This window comes from Leucoraja erinacea, chromosome 9, assembly GCF_028641065.1.
Source record: "Leucoraja erinacea ecotype New England chromosome 9, Leri_hhj_1, whole genome shotgun sequence".
NCBI classification, from domain to species: Eukaryota; Metazoa; Chordata; class Chondrichthyes; order Rajiformes; family Rajidae; genus Leucoraja; species Leucoraja erinaceus.
This window is the reverse complement of record NC_073385.1, coordinates 18,080,378-18,107,108: the sequence shown is the minus strand read 5'-3', so window position 1 is coordinate 18,107,108 and position 26,731 is coordinate 18,080,378. Positions and strand designations below refer to the sequence as shown.

The following is a 26,731-nucleotide window of genomic DNA, read 5'->3' as shown; positions in this document are numbered from 1 at the left end:
GGAAGCAAGCAAAATAAAGTTTTGCATTGCATCTCGGTACACGTGACAATAATAAATGAATCTATACGTGGTGGACAGCTTGACTGTAATCGTGTATGGTCTTTCCGCTGACTGGATAGCACGCAACAAAACAAACTTTTCACTGTACCTTGATGTACGTGACAATAATACATCAGCATAAAAGGTGTGTACAGATATAGATAGATTCTTGTGTAGGAAGGAACTGCAGATGCTGGTTTAAACCGAAGATAGACACAAAAAGCTGGAGTAACTCAGCGGGACAGGCAGCATCTTTGGAGAGAAGGAATAGGTGACGTTTCGGACTTCTTCAGTCTCTAGATTAGATTTGATTCTTGATAAGTACAGGTGTCGGGGGTTATGGGGAGAGGGCAGAATGGTGTTAGGAGGGAGAGGTAGATCAGCCATGATTGAATGGCAGAGTATGGCCGTCATCGTGGCGCAGCGGTAGAGTTGCTGCCTTACAGCAAAATGCGGCGCCAGAGACCCGGGTTCGACCCCGACTACGGGTGCTGTCTGTACGGAGTTTGCACGTTCTCCCCGTGATCTGCGTGGGTTTTCTCCGAGAACTTCGGTTTCCTCCCACACTTCAAAGACGTACAGGTTTGTAGGTTAATTGGCTTGTTAATTGTCTTGATAAAAATGTAAAATTGTCCGAGTTGGCGATATGCAGAGTACTGCCCTGCCAACTACAAAATTCAGAAGGTTCAGAAGGTAGACTTGATGGGCCGAATGGCCTATGACGTCACAGTTTGAGTAAACACCGACCTTTGCCACTCTTGTCGGGGAGCGGCTGAGCTGAGTAGAAGATGTAATCGACGGTGAGTCCGTAGCCGGAGGAGCAGGTGGTGACCTCTGGCCTCCCGGTGTCGGGCTGGTAGTGACTGTAGACGGAGGTTAGGTGGAGGTTGTGGCGGATGGTGGTGGGTGACCTGGGGGAAACAGACGGAGGAAGGTGAGAGGTGTCCATCTTGCCTTATACAGGTGTACAATCTGCCCGAGCCGGCTGCCTGCCCCTTTTCCTGGGTTAGGTCCGTGTCCGGGTGGTGTTAGAGAGGGACTACACGCTGCCCACGGGCGCCCTGGAGGATTTTCGGGACCGCTGAGCACCGCGGGGGGTGGAATGCATCCTGGACATGGAGTGTAACATCGTTGTAGCGCATTCATTAGTATAATTGTTTGGCTGGTATTATGGCGGTGGATTCTGTTTTTTTTTGTATTGTAATTATTATTATTAATAATTGATTAAAATTTTTGATTAATGATAATAATTAAAAAATAAAATAAAATAGAGGTGTACAACATCATGAAAGGAATGGATCGGTTAGACGCACAAAGTCTCTTACCCAAAGTAGGGGAATCGAGAACCAGGTTTACGGTGGGGGGGAAGAGGAGGAATTAATAGGAACCTGAGGGGTAACCTTTTTCTATACATGGGCGCATGGAACAAGCTGCCAGAGGAGTTAGTTGAGGCAGGTATTATCTAAACATTTAAGAAATATTAAGATAGGCACATGGACAGGGTAGATTTAGAGGGAAATGGGCCAAATGCAGGCACTAGTGTAGATGGGACTTGTTGCTCCAAAGGGCCTGTTTCCATGCTGTTTTAGAAGGAACTGCAGATGCTGGAAAATCGAAAGTAGACAAAAGTGCTGGAGAAACTCAGCGGGTGCGGCAGCATCTATGGAGCGAAGGAAATAGGCAACGTTTTGGACCGAAACCTTTCTTCAGACTCCATGCTGTATAACTCTACGAGAAAGGTCGGTGAAAGGCAGGGAATGCCAGCGTCTCGTCAGTGGCCACGAAACCCAGCTTGGGGTTGGGAGTTGAAACGCCGTCGCCCCGCGCCGAGTGGATCACCAGGACGTACCGTTTACAGAAGAGCTCGTCCTCTGGTTCAGGCACACTGACGTAGCGCTCTGACCCATCTCCGGGAGGCTCTGAATGGAGGCACAAAGACACTGAAAAGTCAACGGTCAACCTTTACAAACCACATTTAATTTAGTTTAGCGATACAGCGCAGAGACAGGCCCTTCGGCCCACGGAGTCCGCGCTGAACAGCAATCCCTGCGCACTAACACTATCCCACACATTAGGGGCAATTTGCAATTTTACCAACGCCAATTAACCTACAAATCCGCACGACTTTGGGGTGTGGGAGGAAACTGGAGCAACCGGAGAAAACCCACGTGGTCATCGGGAGAACGTACAAGCTCCATACAGACAACAGCCGCAGTCAGGATCAAACCCGAGTCTCTGACGATGTAAGGCAGCAACTCTACCTCTGCGCCACCGTGCTGCCCCAATAAATAATTGTCAAGAACGAGTAGCTTAAGTATAGGTTAATTGTTGTCACGTGTACCGAGGTACAGTGTTTTGCCTTCCAATGAAATCAGATATTATACATAATATACATAAACCACGGCACGGTGGAACGGTGGTAGAGTTGCTGAACCATAGCACCAGACACCCAGGTTCGGTCATGACTGTGGGGGGATATTTTTAGGGAAGTGATAGATGATTAGTACAGGCGTCAGGGTTTACAGCGAGAAGGCAGGAGAATGTGGTTGAGAGGGAAAGATAGATCAGCCATGATTGAATGGCGGAGTAGACTTGATGGGCCGAATGGTCTAATTCTGTTCCCATCACTTGTGAAGTTATGAGCACTTACATAGAAAATAAGTGCAGGAGTTGGCCATTCAGCCCTTCCAGCCAGCACCACCATGCAATATGATCATGGCTGATCATCTAAAATCAGTACCCCGTTCCTGCCGGAATGGTACCATTTGGCGCCGTCGTTTCGGCCCCTCCGTTTTGGAGGCGCCGATCTTTTGCTAACTCATCTAATTCAAGCTGTTATATACTTATCACCTAGTTCTTCTTAATTGGTTGTTTAGACAACAGTAATCAGTTAATTTATCTTAATATTGGATAGTTGTTATACCGCTTGTATTACAAACTTCAAAGTTAGTTGTAGTAAAACCCCTAACGGAAATGGCTGAAAATATTTTGAGCAAGAGAAAGAGACCAAAATGTACACACAATGGATATCTATATATGTTTGATAAGTGTAGTAAAAAAGCCCCATTGTTAATGTTTTAGAGGTGTGAGCACAAGAACGGGCATTCTCACGGTGCTTCAGCGGTAAGTGTCGAAGTGGCTACAATTTATACGTGTAAAGCGTCATGTTCCAGTTTCTCACTTGCATAACTACATTGATGCATTGTCGCAAGATTTGCCTGATGAACTTCAACCATTGCTTAATTGGTTTGAAGATAATTACATTGGGAGACTAGTCCCAACGTAATAGTCCCAAACCTATTGAAAACTATAGGGATTAACATGAACTAGGTGATAAGTATATAACAGCTTTCCAAACTTTAGATGAATTAAGATGAACTAGGTGATAAGCATTAACTATGGGCGGCGCCAAAACGGGGGCGCCGAAACAGCGACGCCGGAACGGCAATGCTGAAAAGTACCCGACGCCGTTCCTGCTTTCTCCCCATATCCCTTGATTCCATTAGCCCTAAGAGCTAAATCTAACTCTCTCTTGAAAACATTCAATGAATTGGCCTCCACTGCCTTCTGTGGCAGAGAATTCCACACATTCACAACTCTGAGTGAAAACGTTTTTCCTCATCTCAGTCCTAAACGGCCTACAACTGTGACCCCTGGTTCTGGACTCCCCGAACATCAGGAACATTTTTCCTGTATCTAGCCTGTTCCAATCCTTTATATGTTTCTAATAAGATACCCTCTCATCCTTCTAAATTCCAGTGAATATAAGTCCATTCAATCCATTCTTTCATCATATGTCAGTCCCGCCATCCTGGGAATTAACGTGGTGAACCTACGCACTTCTTCAATGTCCTTTATCAAATTAGAAGATCAGAACGGCACACAATACTCCAGGTGCAGTCTCACCAGGGCCCTGAACGACTGCAGTAGGACCTCCTTGCTCCTAAACTCAAATCCTCTCGCAATGAAGGCCAACATGCCATTAGCTTTCTTCACTGCCTGCAGTACCTGCATGTTTACTTTCAGTGACTGACATACGAGGACACCCACGTCTCGTTGCACCTCTCCTTTTCCTAATCTGACACCATTCTGATAATAATCACTTGTGCATCTTATTTTTGTAATGCAGCAAGTGCAGGTCCTTGCTCCCATACCTGGTATTGAATCCGTCACGCCGGCAATGAGCTCGAGATGCTCTGGCCGCTGGAGAGCTGGCGCGGAGTATCGCAACTGGAGGAGAAACTCACGGCCGTATCTCAGTAAGCCTGAAGCAAGAGAATAAAACATAGTTAGGCACTGCCAATGAACCACGAGGATAAAGACACAAAATGCTGGAGTAACCCAGCGTGACAGGCAGCATCCATGGAGAGAAGGAATGGGTGACGTTTCGGGTCGAGACCCTTCTTCAGACTGATGTCAGGGGAGTGGGCTGTACATAGACAAGGAAGTGTCAGGTGTGAATACGGGGCAAAGGGAATGGAGATCAAGGAAAAATGTAGAATAGATTATTGTTAGTTGGGAGAAGGTAACAGCAAAGCAAAGAGATAAAACGTAGGCGGAGACAGTAAGAGTGGTTGGAGATCAGGGAAGCGGGATCAAGTCACCACTGCAGGTGGTGCAGCGGTAGAATTGCTGCCTCACAGCGCCGGAGACCCGGGTTCAATCCTGACCACGGGTGCTGTCTATACGTAGTTTGTACACTCTTCCCGTGACCGCGAGGTTTTTTCCCGGGTGCTCCGGTTTCCTCCCACGCCCCAAAGACGTGCAGGTTTGTAGGTTAATTTGCTTCAGTAAATCGTCCCTCGTATGTGTAGGATAGAGCTGGTGTATGGGGCGATCGCTGGTCGGCGCGGACTCAGTGGGCCAAAGGGCCTGTTTCCGTGCTGTATCTCTAAAGTGTAAAGTCTAAATCACTGTAATATAACAGGACAACAGGCAGCCGCAGAGAATCCTGCAACAAGGCAGGAAAATAAACAAGAAGCAATAAATTGCCGGTTGCAGGATCAGCGGGTTGGGCGGCATCTCTGGGAAAAACAAGGAACAGTCAAAGTTTCAGGTCAAAACCCTGTATCAGGACCGAGAGCGAAGGGGAGATTGGTGGTATAAGGAGAGGGGTCTGGTTAAACAAGTCCAGTCAGTGGACATTAGTTTACCTTTCACTGTCCCTCGGTACACGTGACAATAAACTAAACTGAAACTTTGCGTCATGTTCATGTTCAGCCCAAAGGGCCTGCTCCTGTAGTGTTTTGTTCTTTTTAGTTTAGTTTAGTTTAGTTTAGAAATACAGAGCAGAAGCATGCCCTTCAGCCCACCGAGTCCATGCCGACCAGCGATTCCCGCACACTAACATTATCCTACACATACAAGGGACAATTTGCAATTATATCAAGCTAATTAATCTACAAACCTGTGCAAGAAGGAACTGCAGATACTGCAAAATCGAAGGTAGACAAAAGTGCTGGAGAAACTCTATGGAGCAAAGGAAATGGGCAACGTTTCGGGCCGAAACCCTTCTTCAGACCTGTACGGGAGGAAACTGGAGCACCCAGGGAAAACTCACGCAGGTCACGGGGAGAAGGTACAAACTCCGCACTGACAAGCACCCGCAGTCAGGATGGAAGCCGGGTCTCTGGCGCTGTGAAGCAGCGACTCTAACGCTGGGCCATGTTGCATGTTCTAGGAGAGGGCGGTGGGGATGCGAGGCAGAGCGGCCAATTCACGGCAGGGCTTCTACAAACAGCGCGGCGCGGAAAGGGAGGGGGTCTGGAGCAAACCTGGGGTCTTCTTCTCACAGACGCCCACGTACTGGCAGCTGTCCGTTATCCTGAGCAGGCTCGGCCACAAGGGGCCGTAGAGTTTCCTCGGACACACCTGGTGGGAACTGTCCTCCTGACAGGAAACCTGCCGCAAGATGGAATATCATAAAGCAGCTCGCTGGCATTCAGAGAACAACACGCAGGCACTTCATAAACAGAAACAACAATCATTTTGGAAGAATTAGGTTGTTAACACATTGGTTAATACACACACATATACAGCACTGGGCCTGTACTCGCTGGAGTTTACAAGAATGAAGGGGGGGACCTAATTGAAACGTACTAGAGGAGGGGCAGTGCTGGACCTCCTGTTAGGAAATGAGGCTGGACAGGTGGCGGAGGTATGCGTTGGGGAGCACTTCGGGTCCAGTGATCACAATACCATTAGTTTCAATATAACTATGGAGAGTGTCAGAACTGGACCTAGGATTGAGATTTTTGATTGGAGAAAGGCTAACTTTGATGCGATGCGAGATGATTTAAAAGGAGTGAACTGGGACATTTTGTTTTATGGGAAAGATGTAGAAGAGAAATGGAGGACATTTAAAGGGGAAATTTTAAGAGTACAGAATCTTTATGTTCCTGTTCGGTTGAAAGGAAACAGTAAAAATTGGAAAGAGCCCAGGTTTTCAAGGGAAATTGGACATCCTGTTCGGAAAAAGAGGGAGATCTACAATAATTATAGGCAGCATGAAGTAAATGAGGTGCTTGAGGAGTATAAGGAATGTAAAAAGAATCTTAAGAAAGAAATTAGAAAAGCTAAAAGAAGATATGAGGTTGCTTTGGCAAGTAAGGTGAAAGTCAATCCAAAGGGTTTCTACAGCTATATTAATAGCAAAAGGATAAGGAGGGATAAAATTGGTCCATTGGAGAGACAGAGTGGACAGCTATCTGCAGAGCCAAAAGAGATGGGGGAGATATTGAACAAATTTTTTTTCTTCAGTATTCACCAAGGAGAAGGATATTGAATTATGTGAGGTAAGGGAAACTAGTAGAGTAGCTATGGATACTATGAGGTTCAAAGTAAAAGAAGTACTGACACTTTTGAAAAATATAAAAGTGGATAAGTCTCCAGGTCCTGACAGGATATTCCCTAGGACATTGAGGGAAGTTAGTGTAGAAATAGCCGGGGCTATGACAGAAATATTTCAAATGTCATTAGAAACGGGAATAGTCCCCGAGGATTGGCGTACTGCGCATGTTGTTCCATTGTTTAAAAAGGGTTCTAAGAGTAAACCTAGCAATTATAGACCTGTTAGTTTGACTTCAGTGGTGGGCAAATTAATGGAAAAGATACTTAGAGACAATATATATAAGCATCTAGATAAACAGGGTCTGATTAGGAACAGTCAACATGGATTTGTGCCTGGAAGGTCATGTTTGACTAATCTTCTTGAATTTTTTGAAGAGGTTACTAGGGAAATTGACGAGGGTAAAGCAGTGGATGTTGTCTATATGGACTTTAGTAAGGCCTTTGACAAGGTTCCTCATGGAAGGTTGGTTAAGAAGGTTCAAATGTTGGGTATAAATGCAGGAATAGCAAGATGGATTCAACAGTGGCTGAATGGGAGAAGCCAGAGGGTAATGGTGGATGGCTGTTTATCGGGTTGGAGGCAGGTGACTAGTGGGGTGCCTCAGGGATCTGTGTTGGGTCCTTTGTTGTTTTGTCATGTACATCAATGATCTGGATGAAGGTGTGGTAAATTGGATTAGTAAGTATGCAGATGATACCAAGATAGGGGGTGTTGTGGATAATGAAGAGGATTTCCAAAGTCTACAGAGTGATTTAGGCCATTTGGAAAAAATGGGCTGAAAGATGGCAGATGGAGTTTAATGCTGATAAATGTGAGGTGCTACACCTTGGCAGGACAAATCAAAATAGGACGTACATGGTAAATGGTAGGGAATTGAAGAATACAGTTGAACAGAGGGATCTGGGTATAACCGTGCATAGTTCCTTGAAGGTGGAATCTCATATAGATAGGGTGGTAAAGAAAGCTTTTGGTATGCTAGCCTTTATAAATCAGAGCATCGAGTATAGAAGCTGGGATGTAATGTTAAAATTGTACAAGGCATTGGTGAGACCAAATCTGGAGTATGGTGTACAATTTTGGTCGCCCAATTATAGGAAGGATGTCAACAAAATAGAGAGAGTACAGAGGAGATTTACTAGAATGTTGCCTGGGTTTCAACAACTAAGTTACAGAGATAGGTTGAATAAGTTAGGTCTTTATTCTCTGGAGCGCAGACGTTAAGGGGGGACCTGATAGAGGTCTTTAAAATGATGAGAGGAATAGACAGAGTTGATGTGGACAAGCTTTTCCCTTTGAGAATAGGGAAGATTCAAACAAGAGGACATGACTTCAGAATTAAGGGACAGAAGTTTAGGGGTAATATGAGGGGGAACTTCTTTACGCAGAGAGTGGTGGCGGTGTGGAATGAGCTCCCAGTGGAAGTGGTGGAGGCAGGTTCATTGGTATCATTTAAAAATAAATTGGATAGGCATATGGATGAGAAGGGAATGGAGGGTTATGGTACGAGTGCAGGCAGGTGGGACTAAGGGGAAAAAAAATTTGTTCGGCATGGACTTGTAGGGCCGAGATGGCCTGTTTCCGTGCTGTAATTGTTATATGGTTATATGGTTATATGGTACAGAATAGTGAAAGGCTTGGACAGAGTGGGCGTGGAGAGGATGTTTCCGCTAGTGGGAGAGTCTAGGACTAGAGGTCACAGCCTCAGAATTAAAGGATTTTTTTTTGCGAAGAGGATTAGGGGGAATTTCTTCAGTCAGAGGATGGTGAATACGTGGAATTCTTTGCCACAGAAGGCTGTGGAGGCCAAGTCCGTGGATATATTTAAGGCAGAGATAGATAGATTCTTGATTAGTGCGGGTGTCAGAGGTCATGGAGAGAAGGCAGGAGAATGGGGTTAGGAGGGAGAGATAGATCAACCATAATTAAATGGCGGAGTAGACTTGAAAGGCCGAATGGCCTAATTCTGCTCCGGTCACTTACGATCTTATGATGATGTTAATAGGTGGTTTCGTGGACGGAAGCAGAGAGTGATGGTGGTAGGTTGCTTTTCAGACTAGAGGAATGAGCCTAGCAGCGTGCCTCACGGTTGGGTATTGAGCCCAATGTTGTTTGTCATCTACATCAATGATTTGGACGAGAACGCACAGGGCATGATTTGTAAGTTTGCAGATGACGCTAAAGTGGGTGGTATTGTAGATAGTGAAGATGGTTGTCAAAAATTAGAGCAGGATGATGATGAACTGGGCAAGTGGGCTGAGGAATGGCAAATGGTGTTAAACGCAGGAAAGTGCTAAATGTTACGTTATGGGAATTCAAAGAAGGGCAGGACCTTCACCGTGAATGGCAAGGTGCTGGGAGTGTTATAGAGTAGAGGGATCTAGGAGAGCAGGTACAAAGTTCCCCACCACAGGTAGATAGAGTGGTCAAGGGGCTTTCGGTATATTGGCCTTCGTCAGTCAAGGTGTCGAATATAGAACTTGTTTAAAAACGAACTGCAGATGCTGGAAAATCGAAGGTAGACAAAAGTGCTGGAGAAACTCAGCGGGTGCAGCAGCATCTATGGAATGAAGGAAATAGGCAAAGTTTCGGGCCAAAACCCTTCTTCAGACTGATGTAGGGTGGGGGGGGGGGGGGGGGGGGGAGAAGAAAGGAGAAAGGAAGAGGAGGAGCCAGAGGGCTGAGGGAGAGCTGAGAAGGGGAGGAGACAGCAAGGGCTACCGGAAATTGAAGAAGTCAATGTTTATGCCGCTGGGGTGCAAACTGCCCAAGCGGAATATGAGGTGCTGCTCCTCCAATTTCCGGTGGTGCTCACTCTGGCCATGGAGGAGGCCCAGGACAGATAGGTCGGATTCGGAATGGGAGGGGGAGCCACAGGGAGATCAGGTTGGTTAATGCGGACCGAGTGGAGGTGTTCGGCGAAACGATCGCCAAGCCTACGCTTGGTCTCACCGAATATAGAAGGTGGGATGTTATAACACAGATGTACAAGATATCGGTGAGGCTGCATTTGGAGTATTGGGTTCAATACGTATATATACTTGTGTGCGTGTGTTCATTACATGTATAATATATATATTATAGAAATATAACACACACATACATATGTATACACACACACACACACACATGTACATGAGTATATGTATACTTGTAAATGTATAATATATATACACACACACATATATACATACACATATACACACACTCACATATACATATCTATAAACACATACACACATATACATATCTATAAACACACATACATATCTATAAACACACATACGCACACTCACATATACGTATCTATAAACACACATACACTCACATATACGTATCTATAAACACACATACACACACACTATACACACACACATACATATATAAACACATATATATACATATCTATACAAATGCTTATTTATAAACACATACACACACACATATCTATAAACACACACATGTACACACACATATACATATCTATAAAGACATACATGTACACACAAACATATACATGTCCATAAACAGACACACACACACTCACATATACATATCTATAAACATTCACACGCATACATATCTATAAACACATATATATACACACATATACATATCTATACACACACACACATATCTATAAACACATATGCATATCTATACACACATACATATCTCTAAACACATACACACACATGTCTATACACACATATATACACACACACATATACATATCTATACACACACACAATCTATACACATATACACATATCTATAAACACATATGTACGCACACATATACATATCTCTAAACACATATATACACACACATACATATACATGTCTACAAACCGACACATACATACATACAAACATACGCTGTCTGAGCCTCTGATTCAGACTTGCCTTCCAGGTTGGCATGCCGTAGTAGTACAGCTCCCCGTTCCGGATGAGTTTGTAAAGTGGAGACTCAGGGACAGAGTTGAGATCTCCACAGAGGATGACGGGGCAGGGTTTGGCGTCACCACCGGCTGCCTGCAGCAACTGCTGGATCTCAGCAAGCAGCACGGCCAGCTGGGTCAGCTTGATGTCGCCGCGCCGTGGGTTGAAGATGAGGTGGGTGTTGGCTACCAGGATGTCAGGCAGCGTGGGGTGGTCCTGGCCGCTGTCCGGTGTCTGCGGTGGCGCGGGCCGGAGCACGGCCAGGAGGGCCACGTTGTCCCTGTTCAACGTCTCCACAATGGGCCGGAAGTATTCCACCGGGTGCTGGGACACCAGGCTGAAGCGGTCCCGTTTAAAACACACCGCACACCCGTCCGTCTTAATACCAGTGCGCCGCTTGTAAATGCACTCGTAACCTGCAGGGGAAACAGGCGAGAGTCAAGACAATTAGAGTCACAGAGTGATACAGTGTGGAAACAGGCCCTTCGGCCCAACTTGCCCACACGCCCCAGCTACACTCGTTCCACCTGCCTGCGCTTGGTCCATATCCCTCCAAACGTGTCCTAAACCATGTACCCGTCTAACGTTGGGATAGTCCCAGCCTCAACTACCTCATCCGGCAGCTTGTTGCATACACCCACCACCCTTTGTGTGAAAAGTTACCCCTCAGATTTCTATTAAATTTTTTCCCCTTCACCTTGAACCTATGTCCTCTGGACCTCGATTCCCCTACTCTGGGCAAGAGATTCTGTACATCTACCCGATCTATTTCTCCCATGATTTTATACACAAGACACACAATGCTGGAGTAACTCAGTGGCTCAGGCGGCATCTCTGAATAAGATATGAACAGATGACGTTTCGGGTCACCTAACCATGACCTGATTGTGGTCTGAGGGTGAGAAATCTGGAACAGACTTTGTTGGAGTGGGCCGCTGGAGGTCCTGCAGCAGCCTGGGGCTCAGCTGGTCTGGGCTCAGCTCCAAGAGGCCGAGCACGTAGTCTAGTATCTATGTATTACTAAAACTCTAAAAAAGGGGATAAGGGGAAATGAGCCGCCCCAGCGCAGTTGGTGGCGCAGGTGAGTGGTGGAATATTGCGTTGAGAGAACGGGTTGCATTAGGGGAACGGCTGACTGGTGGAATAATGCGTTGGGGAACGGGTGAATAATGCGTTGGGGAACAGGTGAGTGGTGGAATATTGCATTGGGGGACGAGTTGTGTTGGGAGAACGGGTGACGGGTGGAATAATGCGTTGGGGAACGGGTGAGTGGTGGAATATTGCATTGGGGAACGGGTTGCGTTTGTGGACCAGGCCTCCCGTGGGGGCTATGGGTGAGTGGTGGAATATTGCGGTTGGGGGACCAGGCCTCCCGTGTTACAGTGACCCAACAGGCCCCACTTGGTCTAATGTACGTTAAAATTCTTACTTACAGCAGCAGAGCTGCCAAGTTTTGTCAGAGCATTTCAGTATTCTAGTACCTGAAAATCAGTATTTTGCTGAGGAAATCAGTATCTTTACGCGGAGCCATTTTGCTGAAAAAATTGTTCTTTTTTATGTGCGGTCATACCCATGTAAGAGCATAAGAATGCATAACTTTGCTATCAATTGACAGTGCATTCATTACCATTTCTTTGTATACTGCTGTTTGAACGGCTCCCTCCCTCACTCTCTCCCTCCTTCCTCCCTCTCCCTCCCACTCTCCCGCTCTCCATTCCTCTTTCCCTCGCCTCCCTCTTTCCCTCGCACCTTCCGTCTCTCTTCCTCCCTCTCTCCTTCCTTTTTTTTCACCCTCCCTCTCTTATTCCCTCCCTACCTCCCACTCCATCTTTCCTTCATCCTCCCCTAACCATCTGTGACCCATAGCTCAGTGGCCATAGTGCTATGTGTAAAGCCCATATCGCTATGTGTAAAGGCAATAGCCCTCCAACTGGAACGCTATATTTAGAACCCATAACGCGGTTAAAAAGGGTCACCAATGAGGTAGATAGTAGTTCAGCACTGCTCTCTGGTTGTGGTAGGATTATTCAGTTGCCTGATAACAGCTGGACAGAAACTGTCCCTTAACTGCAGATGCTGGTTTAAATCGATGATAGATACAAAATGCTGGAGTAACTCAGCGGGACAGGCAGCATCTCTGGAGAGAAGGAATGGGTGGTGTTTCGGGTATGAAGGGTCTCGACCCGAAACGTCACCCATTCATTCTCTCCAGAGATGCTGCCTGTCTCGCTGAGTTACTCCAGCATTTTGTGCCTAGAGTGCTCAAGATAACTTATTAAAAAGAAAAGGTAATAAATTAAAATATATATATATTAGCACAAGTACAAAGTTCTAAGTGCAACCAAAGACAGTTATAGAGTCATAGAGTGATACAGTGTGGAAACAGGCCCTTCGGCCCAACTCACCCACACCGGCCAACATGTCCCAGCTACACTAGTCCCACTTACCTGTGCTTGGTTCATATCCCTCCAAACGATGTCCTATCCATGCACCTGTCCAACTGTTTCTTAAATGTTGGGATAGTCCCAGCCTGTATATATAATAGACTGAAGAAGGGTCTCGACCCGAAACGTCGCCAATTCCTTCTCTCCATAGATGCTGCCTCACCCACTGAGTTTCTCCAGCATTTTTTGTCCACCTTCGATTGTTCCAGCATCTGCAGTTCTTTCTTAAAAACATCTAGTCATGTTTAGGAAGGAACTGCAGATGCTGGTTTACACTGAAGATAGACACAAACTGCTGAAGTAACTAAGCGGGTCAGGCAGAATCCCTGGATAGAAGGAATTGGTGACATTTGGGGTCATATCTCGTTTCAGTTTGATACCCTTCTTCAGATGTTTGCTATCCAATAAACCCGGTTAGGAATTAAACATGCGTGGATTGCTGGGCATACGCATCATCCACTGGCACATTGTTCAAAGATCTCACACTGAAATAAAATCAATACGCTCTTGGGCAAGTCGGAGCATAGAACAGCACAGGAACAGGTGTCTGACGTTGTCTGTGACAAAGACAATGCCAAGATAAACACAATTCTTCTGCCTGCACGTGATCCATGGCCATGTTGCCTATCCAAAAGTCCCAAACGCCACTATCATATCTGCCTCCGTCACCATCCCTGGCATCGTGTTCCAAGCACCCACCACCCACTTGATGGGCCGATTGGCCTAATTCTGCTCCTATCACTTATTAACTTAATTTTTGCCCCTCCCCTCTCATCTGAAATATAGTATATAACATTTTTTTTTTTTTATATATATCCTATGGATGTACAGAAACGTAATTATTTCTTCTGTGTAAAGCACTTTGGTTTCAATGCAAGTTGATTAAAGGTGCTATATAAATAAAATTTACTTACTTACTTCACAATGAAGAAAAGATTATTTTGGTCTATCCTGTATGGCACTCATCATTTTCAATACTTCTATCAGGTCTCTCCTCAGCCTCCGATGCTCCAGAGAAAACATCATAAGTCTGTCCAACCTCTCCTCATAGTCAATACCCTGTAATCCAGGCAGCATTCTGGTATCACGATTCCTGATCATTGATGCTGGATTTGATATGTCCTTTTGCATATGTTTTTCATCTATTCTATGTACCTTTTCATATCTCTCACTCCCCCCCCCCCACTCCCCGACTCCCAGTCTGACGAAGGACCCTGACCCGCAACGTCACCCATTCCTTCTCTCCAGAGATGCTGCCTGACCCGCTGAGTTACTCCAGTATTTTGTGTCTGTCTTTTGATTCTGGTAAACATCGTCTACACCCTCTCCAAAGCCACAGTTTAAGAACAAGTGGTGAGCCATTTAGAACGGAGACGAGGGAACACTTTTTCTCACAGAGAGTAGTGAGTCTGTGGAATTCTCTGCCTCAGAGGGTGGTGGAGGCAGGATCTCTGGATACTTTCAAGAGAGACCTAGATATGGCTCTTAAAGATAGCGGAGTCAGGGGATATGGGGAGAAGGCAGGAACGAGGTTACTGATTGGGGATGATTACCCATGATCACATTGAATGGTGGTGCTGGCTCGAAGGGCCGAATGGCCTACTCCTGTACCTATTGCCTATTGTCCTCCACATTCTTCCTGTAATGGAGTGACCAGAGTTGTGCACAATAATTCCAATGCGACCTCACCAAACCTTTATAAAGCTGCAACCTAGTTTTATAGTCAATGCCCTAACCAATGAAGGCAAGTATCCCACATGCTTTCGTTTCCACGCTACCTTCAGGGAGCCATGGACTTGGATACAACAATGCTGTTAACGGAACTGCATTAATTGTATACCTTCGTCCTCACATTCGCTCTCCATTGAAACACCTTTTGCAGTTATATCGCCAATTAGATAACATTGGACCTTTACAAACCACCAGCTAGGCCACGCTTCTACCACCATCCCAAACGAACAGTGGCGCAGTGGTAGAGCAGCTGCCTCACAGCACCAGAGACCCGGATTCGATTCTGACTAGGGGTGCTGTCTGTACAGAGTTTGCACGTTCTCCCCGTGACCCGTGTGGGTTATCTCCAGCTGCTCCGCCTTCCTCCCACACTCCAAAGACGTGCAGATTTGCAGATTAATTGGCTTCCTAGTGAGTAGGATGGAACTAGTGTACGGGGTGATCGCTGATCAGCGCCGACCTGAAGGGCCTGTTTCCACACTGTATCTCTGAAACTAAAAATAACATGGTTGGACTGGAGAGAGTGCAGGACTGATTTACAGCCCGAACGCAAAGACTTTGATTAGGGAGAGGTTGATTTTTTTCTGGAGTGGAGGAGTTTGAGCAGGGACTGGGAGAAGTAAACAAAATCATGTGCAGGAATAGAGAAGGTAGATAATCAGAACTCTTTTTTCCCTCCCCACAGTGGGGGTATCAAAAACAAGAGGCCCTCGGCTTAAGGTGAGAGGAAGATGTTACAAGTAAGATTTTTTTATCTTTACGCAGAACCATAGAAAATAGTTGAAGGAGTAGGCCATTCGGCCCTTCGAGCCAGCAGCGCCATTCAATGTGATGACGGCTGATCATCCAAAATCAGTACCCCGTTCCTGCCTTCTCCCCATATCCCTTGATCCCGTACAGAGTGGTTGATGCCTGAGATGAGCCGCCAGTGGAGGCGGTGAAATCAGACACAATCATGGAAAAACACCAAATGCTGCAGTAACTCAGCGGGTCAGATAGCATCCCTACAGAACCTGAATAGTTGACGTTTCGGGTCAAGAACCTTCTTCAGAAAAAAATTGCTGTCTTTAAGAGCCATTTTGACAGACACTTGAAAAGGCAAGGCACAGACGGAGGTAGACCTAAACGAGGCAAATAATGGATCACATGCAGTTTAATTTGGCATTAGGTTCAACACAGACGTGGGCCAAAGGACCTGTGCCTGCGTCGTACTGTTCTCCTCTATACAAACAGGATTACAAAGATAGACAAAACTGTCGGCATGGGCATGATGGGCCGAAGGGCCAGTTTCATTGCTGTTAACCTCTGACTTCAGGAGGTAAAGAATACAAAAGAGAAAATTAATTCCCAGTGCATCACGGGTCACTCACCCCTCAGCTGGAGAGCTGGTTGAAACTGCTGATGGTAATGGTTTTCCTGAACTTCCTGCAGGCACATAATCTGAGAGGGGAATACAAGATATCAGGTTGTCACAGGAGTCACGGGCCAAGCACCAAGTATAAATTATGTCTTCATAGACGCAGGCACCAAACTGAGGCAAGAGACATTTTAGTACTACATCCATTCACATTTTAGTACTACACCTATTTACATTTTAGTACACCCTTTCACATTTTAATACTATTCCCATTCACAATTTAGTACTACGCCCTTTCTCTTTTAATACTACACCCATTCAATTTAGTACTACATCCTTTCACATTTTAATACTACACCCATTCATAATTTAGTACTACACCCTTTCAAGTTTTAGTGCACCCTTTCACATTATAATACTACACCCAATCACATTGCAGTACTTCACCCATTCACAATTTAATACATCTATCCACATTTAAGTACTACACCCATTCACAAATTAGTACTATGCCCATTCACATTTTAGTACTACACTTATTCCCATTTTAGTACCACATCCATTAACATTTTAGTACCACACTCAGATCCGCTAGTGCCATTTAACAGACTTTTGGCTGGGCACATGAATATGCAGGGTATGGGGGATATGGATGTATAGGAAGGAACTGCAGATGCTGACTTGCACCAAAGATAGACACAAAATGCTGGAGTAACTCAGCGGGTCAGGCAGCAATTCTGGAGAGAAGGAATAGGTGACGTTTCAGGTCGAGACGTGCAGGCAGGTAAGAGGTGGTCTTAGCATTATATTCAGCACAGACATTGTGGGCCGAAGGGCCTGTCCTTGTGCTGTTCCGTTCTATGACAGTACCCTAGATTGTAGAAGGAAGGTTCAGAAGCCGAATAACAGAGGGGAAGAATCTGTTCCTGAGTTCCTGGTGGCGAGTTCTTTCAAGCTTCTGCATCTTCTGTCCAGTGGGTGCAGTCAGTATATATTTAGAAAATGAAATTGCATCAGGCAGGACTGTAAGATAAATGTCAAGCACCTTCTGCCTCAGCTGTGTTAAGCAGCTGCTGGTTCAACCTCAGGAAAGGCCCTCCAGTTCACCACCCAGCCTCCCTTGTGGCCTGTCCAAAATAGGTATCAAATTCAGTGCGATATGTTTAGTTTAGAGACACACAACACCGAAACAGGCCCTTCGGCCTAACGTGTTCATGCTGGCTATCGGTCACCTGTTTACACCTAGTTTTATGCTATCCCACTCTCTCATCAATTCTCTGCAGGAGGAGCAATTTACAGAGGGCTAATTGACCTAATTCAACCCGCAGGTCTTAGGGACGTGGGAGGAAACCAGACCACCCAGAGGAAACACACAGGGTCACAGGGCTAGGATTCAGTTCTTGGAGCGCAGGAGGGTGAGGAGTGATCTTATAGAGATGTATAAAATCATGAGAGGAATAGATCAGGTAGACGCTCAGAGTAGGGGAATTGAGAACCAGAGGTCATAGGTTTATGTTCCCGATGTTGGGGGAGTCCAGAACTAGGGGCCACAGTTTAAGATTAAGGAGTAAGCCATTTAGAACGGAGACTAGGAAACACTTTTTCTCACAGAGAGTGGTGAGTGTGGAATTCTCTGCCTCAGAGGGCGGTGGAGGCAGGTTCTCTGGATGCTTTCAAGAGAGAGCTAGATAGGGCTCTTAAAAATAGCGGAGTCAGGGGATATGGGGAGAAGGCAGGAATGGAGTACTGATTGTGGATGATCTGCCATGAAGGGCCAAATGGCCTACTCCTGCACCTATTGTCTATTGTCTATTGAATAGAAACATAGCAAGCTTATCGACAATCTTGCCTCCCCTCTCTCTTTCTCTATCTCTTACAGAGATGTATAAAATCATGAGAGGAATAGATCGGGGGGAAAGATTTAACAAGAGTCTGAGGGGTAACGTTGTCACTCAGCAGGTGGTAGGTGTATGGAACGAGCTGCCAGAGGAGGTAGTTGAGGCAGGAACTAAGAAACATTTAAACAGGTACATGGATCCTCCTCATCCTCTTTCTAAAGGTACGTCCTTTTATTCTGAGGCTATGCCCTCTGATCCTAGAGTCTCCCACTAGTGGAAACATCCTCTCCACATCCACTCTATCCAGGCCTTTCACTATTCGGTGAGTTTAAAAGAGGTTTCCCTTCATTCTTCTAAACTCCAGCGAGTACAGGCCCGGTACTCTGTGTCTCACAGTTTCAGTGAGGCAGCCATCTGTGGAGGAAATAGACAAATGACGTTGGAACCCTTCTTCAGACCTCCACAACGTATCTCCTCCCATTGGTAGACACCAAAATGCTGGAGTAACTCAGCGGGACAGGCAGCATCTCTGGAGAGAAGGAATGGGTGACATTACGGGTCGAGAACCTTCATCAGTCTGAAGAAGGGTCTCAACCTAACACGTCACCCATTCATTCTCTCCAGAGATACTGCCTATCCCGCCGAGTTACTCCAGCGTTTTGTGTCTACCTTCGATTTAAACCAGCATCTGCAGTTCTTTCCTACACACATTATACTCCTCACATTGTCCTGCCACCCCCCACCCCCGCCACTCCCCACTTTCTCTGCAACTTAAAACCAACCTGCTTTCTTTTCTTTAGCAAAACACAAATTGCTGGAGTAACTTGAAGAAAGTTTGGCATATTTAGAGTCTTACAGAATGGAGACAGGCCCTTTGGCCGAACCTGCCAACATCTACAATGTTTCCAATGATTCTAAACAACTACGACAAGTACATTGTTGGAACTGTTTGGGAACAGTTCTGCTCAAGACTGCAAGTAATTGTAGATATAGACTCAAAGTGCTGGAGTAACTCAGCGGGACAGGCAGCATCTCTGGAGAGAAGGAATGGGTGACGTTTTGGGTCGAGACCCTTCTTCAGACTGACCTCTACCCTCTTTAGACCTTTTTATTTCCAATTGTCGATCAGTCTGAAGAAGGGTCTCGACCCAAATCATCGCCCATTCCTTCTCTCCAGAGATACTGCCTGTAGTTATTCCAGCATTTTAGTTTAGAGTTACGGCGCAGAAACAGGCCCTTCGGTCCGCGCCGACCAGCGATCCCCGCACATTAACACTATCCTACACCAACTTGGGACAATTTTATTTTTACATTTACCAGGCCAATTAACCTACAAACCTGCACGTCTTAGGAGTGTGGGAGGAAACCGAAGATCTTGGAGAAAACCCACGCAGGTCACGGGGAGAACGTACAAACTCCATACATAGTCGGGATCAAACCCGGGTCTCCGGCGCTGCATTCGCTGTAAAGGGCCTGTCCCACTCAGGCTATTTTTAGGCGACTGCCAGTGACTGTCATAGTCATAGCAGGTCGCTGAAAAACCGGCGACTGGACCCCCCCTTCGACATAAAATTTGAAATAGAATCATTACTTTTAACAAAAAAAATACGAGTCAGCACCGGCGACAAACTACGTCACCCGGCGACAAACTACGACAGCACCTACGTCAGGAGAAGTCAAGCTACGCTCATTGGCGTCAAACCCACTGTTGACAACTGTTTTCGAAAATGTTTCAACATGTTGAAAATCCAGCGGCGACCAGAAAGACGCTACGCCTCTACAGGCGACTGTGGAGGCTACTCGTGACCATACAGACGACACCCAGGCGACCATGTGACGACAGCCTAGTCCGCCTGTAGTCGCCTAAAAAATAGCCTAAGTGGGACAGGCCCTTGAGGCAGCAACTCTACTGCTGCGAACGCAACCGCCCTATCACCAATAACAATTTGTTGAGCATCGGAGGTGGTTGGTATTTCTCACAGTACTCACGTCAGGATCCCAGGTATCAAACTCCTGCATGATATTCTGGAATCGGAATTCCCATTTCAGGAACTCGGGCTGGCAATGGGAGTACAGGTCGCAGTTGGTCTCCAGGAGGTCCTGCGACAGGATGTTGTACGACATGACGGTGAATTCGAACGGGCTGCCTTCGCCGGCATCTTCCCCCTGCCGCTGTGTTGTGTTCTCCCACGTCCGGGTGAGCTGGCCTTGGGAGGAAAGCAAACCACACGTCACCCGTCCCCACACTCACAAAGCTCAGCAGCAGAATGTATGGGGGGGGGGGGAGGGGGGGGGGGAAACGGGACCCCGTTGAAGCGTCCAGAATAGGGAAAGGCTTAGATAGAATGGATGTGTCCACTGGAGGAGAGCTCCGGTTTCCTCCCACATCCCAAAGACGCGCAGGTTTGGCGGTTAATTGGCCCCACTGTAAATCTGTAGGATGCGAAACTGGGATAACATACGGCTTAAGATTCCAGCATCTCTTGTGTCTATGTCCAGCACTATATCCGTAACACTATGTCCAGCTTTGATCCCAGGAATGATTAGAGACGATGTTTCCATCAGTGGGAGAGTCTAGGACTAGACGTCAGAGGCTCAGAATTAAAGGACGTTCTTTTAGGAAGGTGAGGAGGAATTTCTTCAGTCAGAGGGTGGTGAATCTGTGGAATTCATTGCCATGGGGCTGTGGAGGCCAAGTCAGTGGGTATTTTTAAGGCAGAGACATATAGATTCTTGATTCGTACAGGTGTCAGAGAAGAGGAGAATGGCTTAATTCTACGCCGTATGGAAGGATAAAAACAAAGGCCTAGTGTGGGATTAGTCTAAGGGGATGATCGATGCAGACTTGCAGGACCAAAGGGCGCGCTGGTCTTGAGTGCTGAGATTTACGAGGACTATGCCAGGACACGAGGGCCGAATTTATAGGGAATTAATGGTTGCCCAGGCTGGTACTTTATTCCTTGTAGAGCGGAAGGCTAAAGGGTTATCTTACACAAGGTGTATAAAATCGTGCAAGGGATAGGGTGAATGTACACACACGTTGGGGAAATCAATACCAAGAGGACACGTGTTTAAGGTAAGAGGGAGGAAATGTTTAAATATGAATTTGAGGGGCAACTTTTTCCACGCAGAGAGTGGTGTGCCAGAGGAGGCAGTTTAGTCAGCCACGGGGGAGCTGAAATTCCCCCCCCTCCCGATGCAGGAGCTTTTTGCCACGACAAGGAGGCCCGAATACCACCAGCTACGGGAGTAAGATCGTCCCGTCAACGGAAGGCTAGAGGCTCCTGACCGCTGGAGGACAAAGAAGGGAAGAGATTGAACATTGTTTTCGCCTTCCATCACAGTGAGGAATGTGGAGGAGTCACTGTGGTGGATGTTTAAGTTAAAATGTATTTTGTGCTTTTTATTAGTATGCCTGTATGGCAAATCAAATTCCTCATATGTTGCAAAACATACTTGGCTAAAAAAGTATGATTATGATTCAATAACAAGAGGACATACAGACAGATATATCGGAACAATAAGACAAGAGGGATATGGACCAAGCGTGGGCAAATGAGACTGTCATTGGATGGAGCATCTTGGTTGGCATGAAATAGTTGGGAAAAGTGTCCTGTTTCTGTGCTGTGTGATTCTATGACTGTAATAACTTAGCAACCAGGTTTCAAACATTTGATTATTTTCACGTGGAGTATAAGGAAATCCTCAAGTCTTTTTATGTGACATGTTAGTGTGGTGTCATTTGAATTACATTTGCATTATTGCTTTTGTTGAAAACTAGTGCGTATGCCACAGGTAGGCAACAAATGCTGGAGAAACTCAGCGGGACAGGCAGCATATATGGAGAGAAGGAATAGGTGACGTTTCGGATCAAAACCCTTCTTCAGACGTACGCCACAATTAACTTTTTTTTAACTTTTAGTTTTTTTAGAGATACAGTGCGGTAACAGGCCCTTCGGCCCACCAGCGATCAACCCGCACACTAACACTATCCTGCACACACTGGGGACAATTTACAATCTTTACCGAACCCAATTAACTTACAAACCTGCATGTCTTTGGAGAGTGGGAGGAAACCCACGCAGGTCACGGGACGAATGTACAAACACCCTACAGACAAGCACCTGTAGTCTGGATTGAACCCGGGTCACTGGCGCTGTAAGGCAGCAACTCTACCGCTGTGCCACCGGGCCACCCTTCTTGGATGACAATCTAAGTCTCAGTCCAAGTTGGATATGGGTTCAGCTAGCTCCAGAAAGTCCAGTCATAAAAAGGAACTGTAGATGCAGGTTTATACCAAAGACACAAAATACGGGAGTAACTCAGCGGGTCAGGCAGTTTCTCTAGAGAAAATTGATAGGTGACTTTTCAGGATCCCAACCTGAAACGTCACCCATCCATTTTCTACGGAGATGCTGCCTGACCCGCTGAGTAACTGCAGCATTTTGTGTCTATCCAGAAAATGTTATGGAAGCATGTGTTTCATTCAGGGCGTCTCGACTTGATCTCTACATCTATCACTTGTTAAGGATAACGAGGTGATAATGGAGCATACAAATCATAGAAATCTCAGAGCCTGATAATTTTGCACCTGAATATCTAGACACAAGCCAGACATGTATTGCCAGGAGAGAAGGAATGGGGGACGTTTTGAGTCGAGACTAGTTACTCTAGCATTTTGGATCTATCTTTGGTGTAAGCCAGCATCTACGGTTTGAGTCTGATGAACAGTCTCGACCCGAAACGTAAACCATTCCTTCTCTCCAGAGATGCTGCCTGTCCCGCTGAGTTACTCCAGCATTTTGTGTCTGTCTGCAGCTTCTTTCCTACACATGGATGGTTAGGGACAGAGATAGAATTGGCAAGTAACGGCAGGTTAAAATTATGATGACCTCTGAGCCCGGAGGTTGAAAGACATTTCAGGTGTGACTGATTAGAAAGGTCTTCAAACCTGACATGAAACCATTCATTAATAATAACCGCAGGGGCTGTTGGTTCAATCGATCAACAATGGGTAAAGGACATTTACCTGTCACATTAACTTCAGCAAACTGAACCATACTAGCACTTTCAAGTTGTAATAATATGGAACTGCACATGCTGATTTATACCAGTGCTGGAGTAACTCAGCGGGTCAGGCATCATCCTTGGAGAACATGGATAACGTCTGAAGAAGGGTCTTGACCCGAAATGTCACCCATACACGTTCTCCAGAGGTGCTTCCTGACCCGCTGAGTTGCTCCAGCACTCAGTGAAACGTCACCTGTCCATGTTCTCCACAGATGCTGCCTGACCCGCTGAGTTACTCCAGCACTCTGAGTCTACTGCAAACGGGTTGATGTTCACACCTGAGTTTGTGGTGATGTTGCCTTCATTCTGGAACTGCCAGAGCATATTAGGTGGTGCCTCGTTCATTCCCAAGGCCCCGGGCACGTGCCACATGGTGCCGCCCACTGGCTGAGGCGTGCCATGCGGCGACATGAACTGCCAATCGATGGCGCTGGCATTCTGGTGATGCTGCTGGTGAGATGGAGGCTGCCAACCGCTAGGTGCTTCCTGGGCGGCAGCCGGCAACCACACCGGTGGCGGCGTCCCTTCCTTGGCGCCCTGGGAAGATGGCGTCCAGGCTGGCGCAGAGAGGTGCCATGCCGATACGCTCGGCTCCTCGACGTCGCCCCATCCGGCAGCGGCCGGCTGTTGGTCCCCGGCCTGCTGCCACGTCATGGCTGCCTCTTCCGCCTCCCGGGGAGGAATCTCAGCGTCAACGTTGGCTCCCCTCTCCTCTACCGACTCCCCTCCCGGCCCACCGTGCAGCCACTCCTGGAGAAGGGCAGTTTGGTCTTTGCCAAGTGGTACCCATGCAACAGGTCTGGCATCAGTTTCCACACGCAAACTCTCCGAACATCTCTCTGCTGCGTCATCCTCTTCATCGATGGAAGGACCTGATGAATAAACAAAATGAATGGTTTTATTTATATAGAGAATCTAGAGTCAAAAGCGTTTGATTATCTACAGACTTTAGAGATACAGCGTGGAAACAGGCCCTTTTGGTCCACCGAGTCCACGCCGACCAGCGATCACCCCGTACGCTAACAGCATCCTACACGCTAAGTACAATTTACAATTTACAGAGGTAGATAAAAGTGCTGGAGAAACTCAGCAGGTGAGGCAGCATCTGTGGAGCGAAGGAAATAGGCAACGTTTCGGGCCAAAACTACTTCTTCAGACTTGCAATTTACAGAAGCTTTGGAGTGTGGCAGGAGGAAACCCACATGATCACAGGAGAACGTACAAACTCTGTACAGACAGCACCTGAAAATAAGATCGAACCCGGGTCTCTGAGGCAGCAACTCTACTGCTGTGTCACTGTGCCGCCTTTTATATTTTACTTTACGTAGAGAGTCAAGAGCCGAAGGTGTTGAATTGTCATACGTGCCGACAACAGGACAATTAAATGATTTTTTGTAACAGCATAGCAAACACGTTAGCTCAATCCACACAGAAGGACCTGTTCTTGTGCCGTACTGTTCTACGTTCTGCGGCGGTACCCCAGCTAATGGAGGCACGCTTTAGAAGCCCGATAACAGAGTGGAAGAAGCTTTCGCTGGGTCTGGTGGTACACTTGTGATGTTCAAACACCTGCAACTTCCAAGCCTTAAATCCATCTTCTTAGTCAGACCTGAATTCTCTGTACTGCCACACCACAGGTTTCAATTGTCATCATAATTTCATTGCCACAGTCACATTATGGTGTCTGCAATATTGTGCAACTCAGCGGGATAGGCAGCTTGCCTGGGGAAGGGAAGAAAGCTGGAAGAGATATGGGGCGGAGGGGAATAGGTGAACACAGGTGAGGGAGATTTTTAATAGGCAGATGGCTTGACAAAGAAAAGACCTTTTTGTTCATTCCTGCAACATTTGATGCAGAAGGTAGACACATAATGCTGGAGGAACAGTGCGACAGGCAGCGTCTCTGGAGAGAAGGAATGGGTGACGTTTCGGGGTCGAGAGCCTTCTTTGGACTGAGTCAGGTGAGAGGGAGACACAGAGAAAAGGGTGAAATGCGTGAAAACGAGAGATGTAGGTCAAGAAAAAATGTAGAATAGATTATTGTTAGCTTGGAGAAGTTGACAACAAAGCAAACAGAGATAAAATGTAATCGGGGATAGCCAAACAGGTCAAGAAACTGGGAAGGGGAGAGAGGGAAAGCAAGGTTAGAGAAGTAAATGTTCATACCACTGGGGTGTAAACTACCCAAGCGAAATATGAGGTGCTGTTCCTCCAATTTGTGCTAGGCCTCACTCTGACAATGGAGGATGCCCAGGACTGAAAGGATGGTGTGGGAATAGGAGGGGGAGTTAAAGTGTTTAGCAACCAGGAGATCAGGAAGGTTCAGGCGGAATGCACGGAGGTGTCCAGCGATGTAGTCTTTTCATGTTCTCAGGGCATTGTAAAATACCTTAACACAAGGGTGAATGTTGCAATTTAGGAAATGCAGCAGCCTGTTTTCACACCAGGTCACAAACAGCAATGAAGTAAATGTCCAGATTTACATGTTTAAGAAGGAACTACAAATGCAGGAAGATCGAAGGTAGACAAAAGTGCTGGAGAAACTCAGCGGGTGCAGCAGCATCTATGGAGCGAAGGAAATAGGCAACGTTTCGGGCCGAAACCCTTCTTCAGACCTTCGTCCAGCTTTACATGATAGTTACTGAAAACACAGTGGTCAGGACAATGTGGAAAACAGCTCAATAGTTTAGTTTAGTTTAGTAATACAGAGCGGAAACAGGCCCTTCGGCCCACTCAGTCTGCACTGGCCAGCGTTCCCCGTACATTCATACAAGCCTACACACACTAGGGACAATTTACATTTATACCGAGTATACAAACCCAAGCCAATTATCTGACAAACCTACACGTCTTTGGAGTGTGGGAGGAAACCGAAGCTCTCGGAGAAAACTCACGTGGCCACGGGGAGAACGTACAAACTCCGTACAGACAGCATCCGTAGTTGGGATCGAACCCGGGTCTCTGGCGCTGTAAGGCAGCAACTCTACCGCTACGCCACCGTGCCGCTAATTATTCAAAGTGGTCTTTTAATCCAAACTAGGGGGCCCTCGAGATCTGTCAAGCATACAGCGACCCTCCAGCATGGCAGTGAAACATCTAGCACTATCTATACATAACTAAAACTCTGATCTTGTTATCTTCCAGTTTGCGCGATCTTTCTATTTGCAGTACGCGATAGCGCTACGATATTTCGCCAGCTCACTCGCCGTGCACCTGTGCTGTGAGTGCTCCAAGTTTTGTTCTGATCAGTTGAATGTTGTAAAAGTTAGCGAGGTTTAAAAATATTATAAACCGTGAGTGCGCAGATCGATGTGCGTGTGTGGGGGAGATTGTGTGTGTGTGTCTGTGGGGGAGACTGTGTGTGTGTGTGTGCGCGTGTGTGCGCTTGTAGGGGGGAGACTGTGTGTGTGTGGGGGGGGAGACTGTGTGTCTGTATGTGTGTGTGTGTGTGTGTGTGTGTGTG

The 26,731-nt window shown here is 46.5% G+C and overlaps 1 protein-coding gene across 2 annotated transcripts in view; it reads right to left on the bottom strand.

The window, feature by feature from the left end:
• LOC129700060 (protein angel homolog 1-like) overlaps positions 1 to 26,731 on the bottom strand; it is a 32,851-nt gene that overhangs the window by 5,346 nt on the left and 774 nt on the right. For both annotated transcript variants that reach the window (XR_008723977.1, XM_055640237.1), the window contains exons 2-9: positions 23,547 to 24,140; positions 20,188 to 20,405; positions 16,374 to 16,443; positions 10,793 to 11,244; positions 5,814 to 5,940; positions 4,194 to 4,304; positions 1,889 to 1,958; positions 787 to 950 (exon numbers count right to left, since the gene is read on the bottom strand). Coding sequence is in view for 1 of the 2 variants with exons in the window: in XM_055640237.1 (XP_055496212.1) it covers positions 787 to 950; positions 1,889 to 1,958; positions 4,194 to 4,304; positions 5,814 to 5,940; positions 10,793 to 11,244; positions 16,374 to 16,443; positions 20,188 to 20,405; positions 23,547 to 24,140 (1,806 nt within the window). In the remaining variant the exon portion in view is untranslated. The remainder of the gene's footprint in view (positions 1 to 786; positions 951 to 1,888; positions 1,959 to 4,193; positions 4,305 to 5,813; positions 5,941 to 10,792; positions 11,245 to 16,373; positions 16,444 to 20,187; positions 20,406 to 23,546; positions 24,141 to 26,731) is intronic.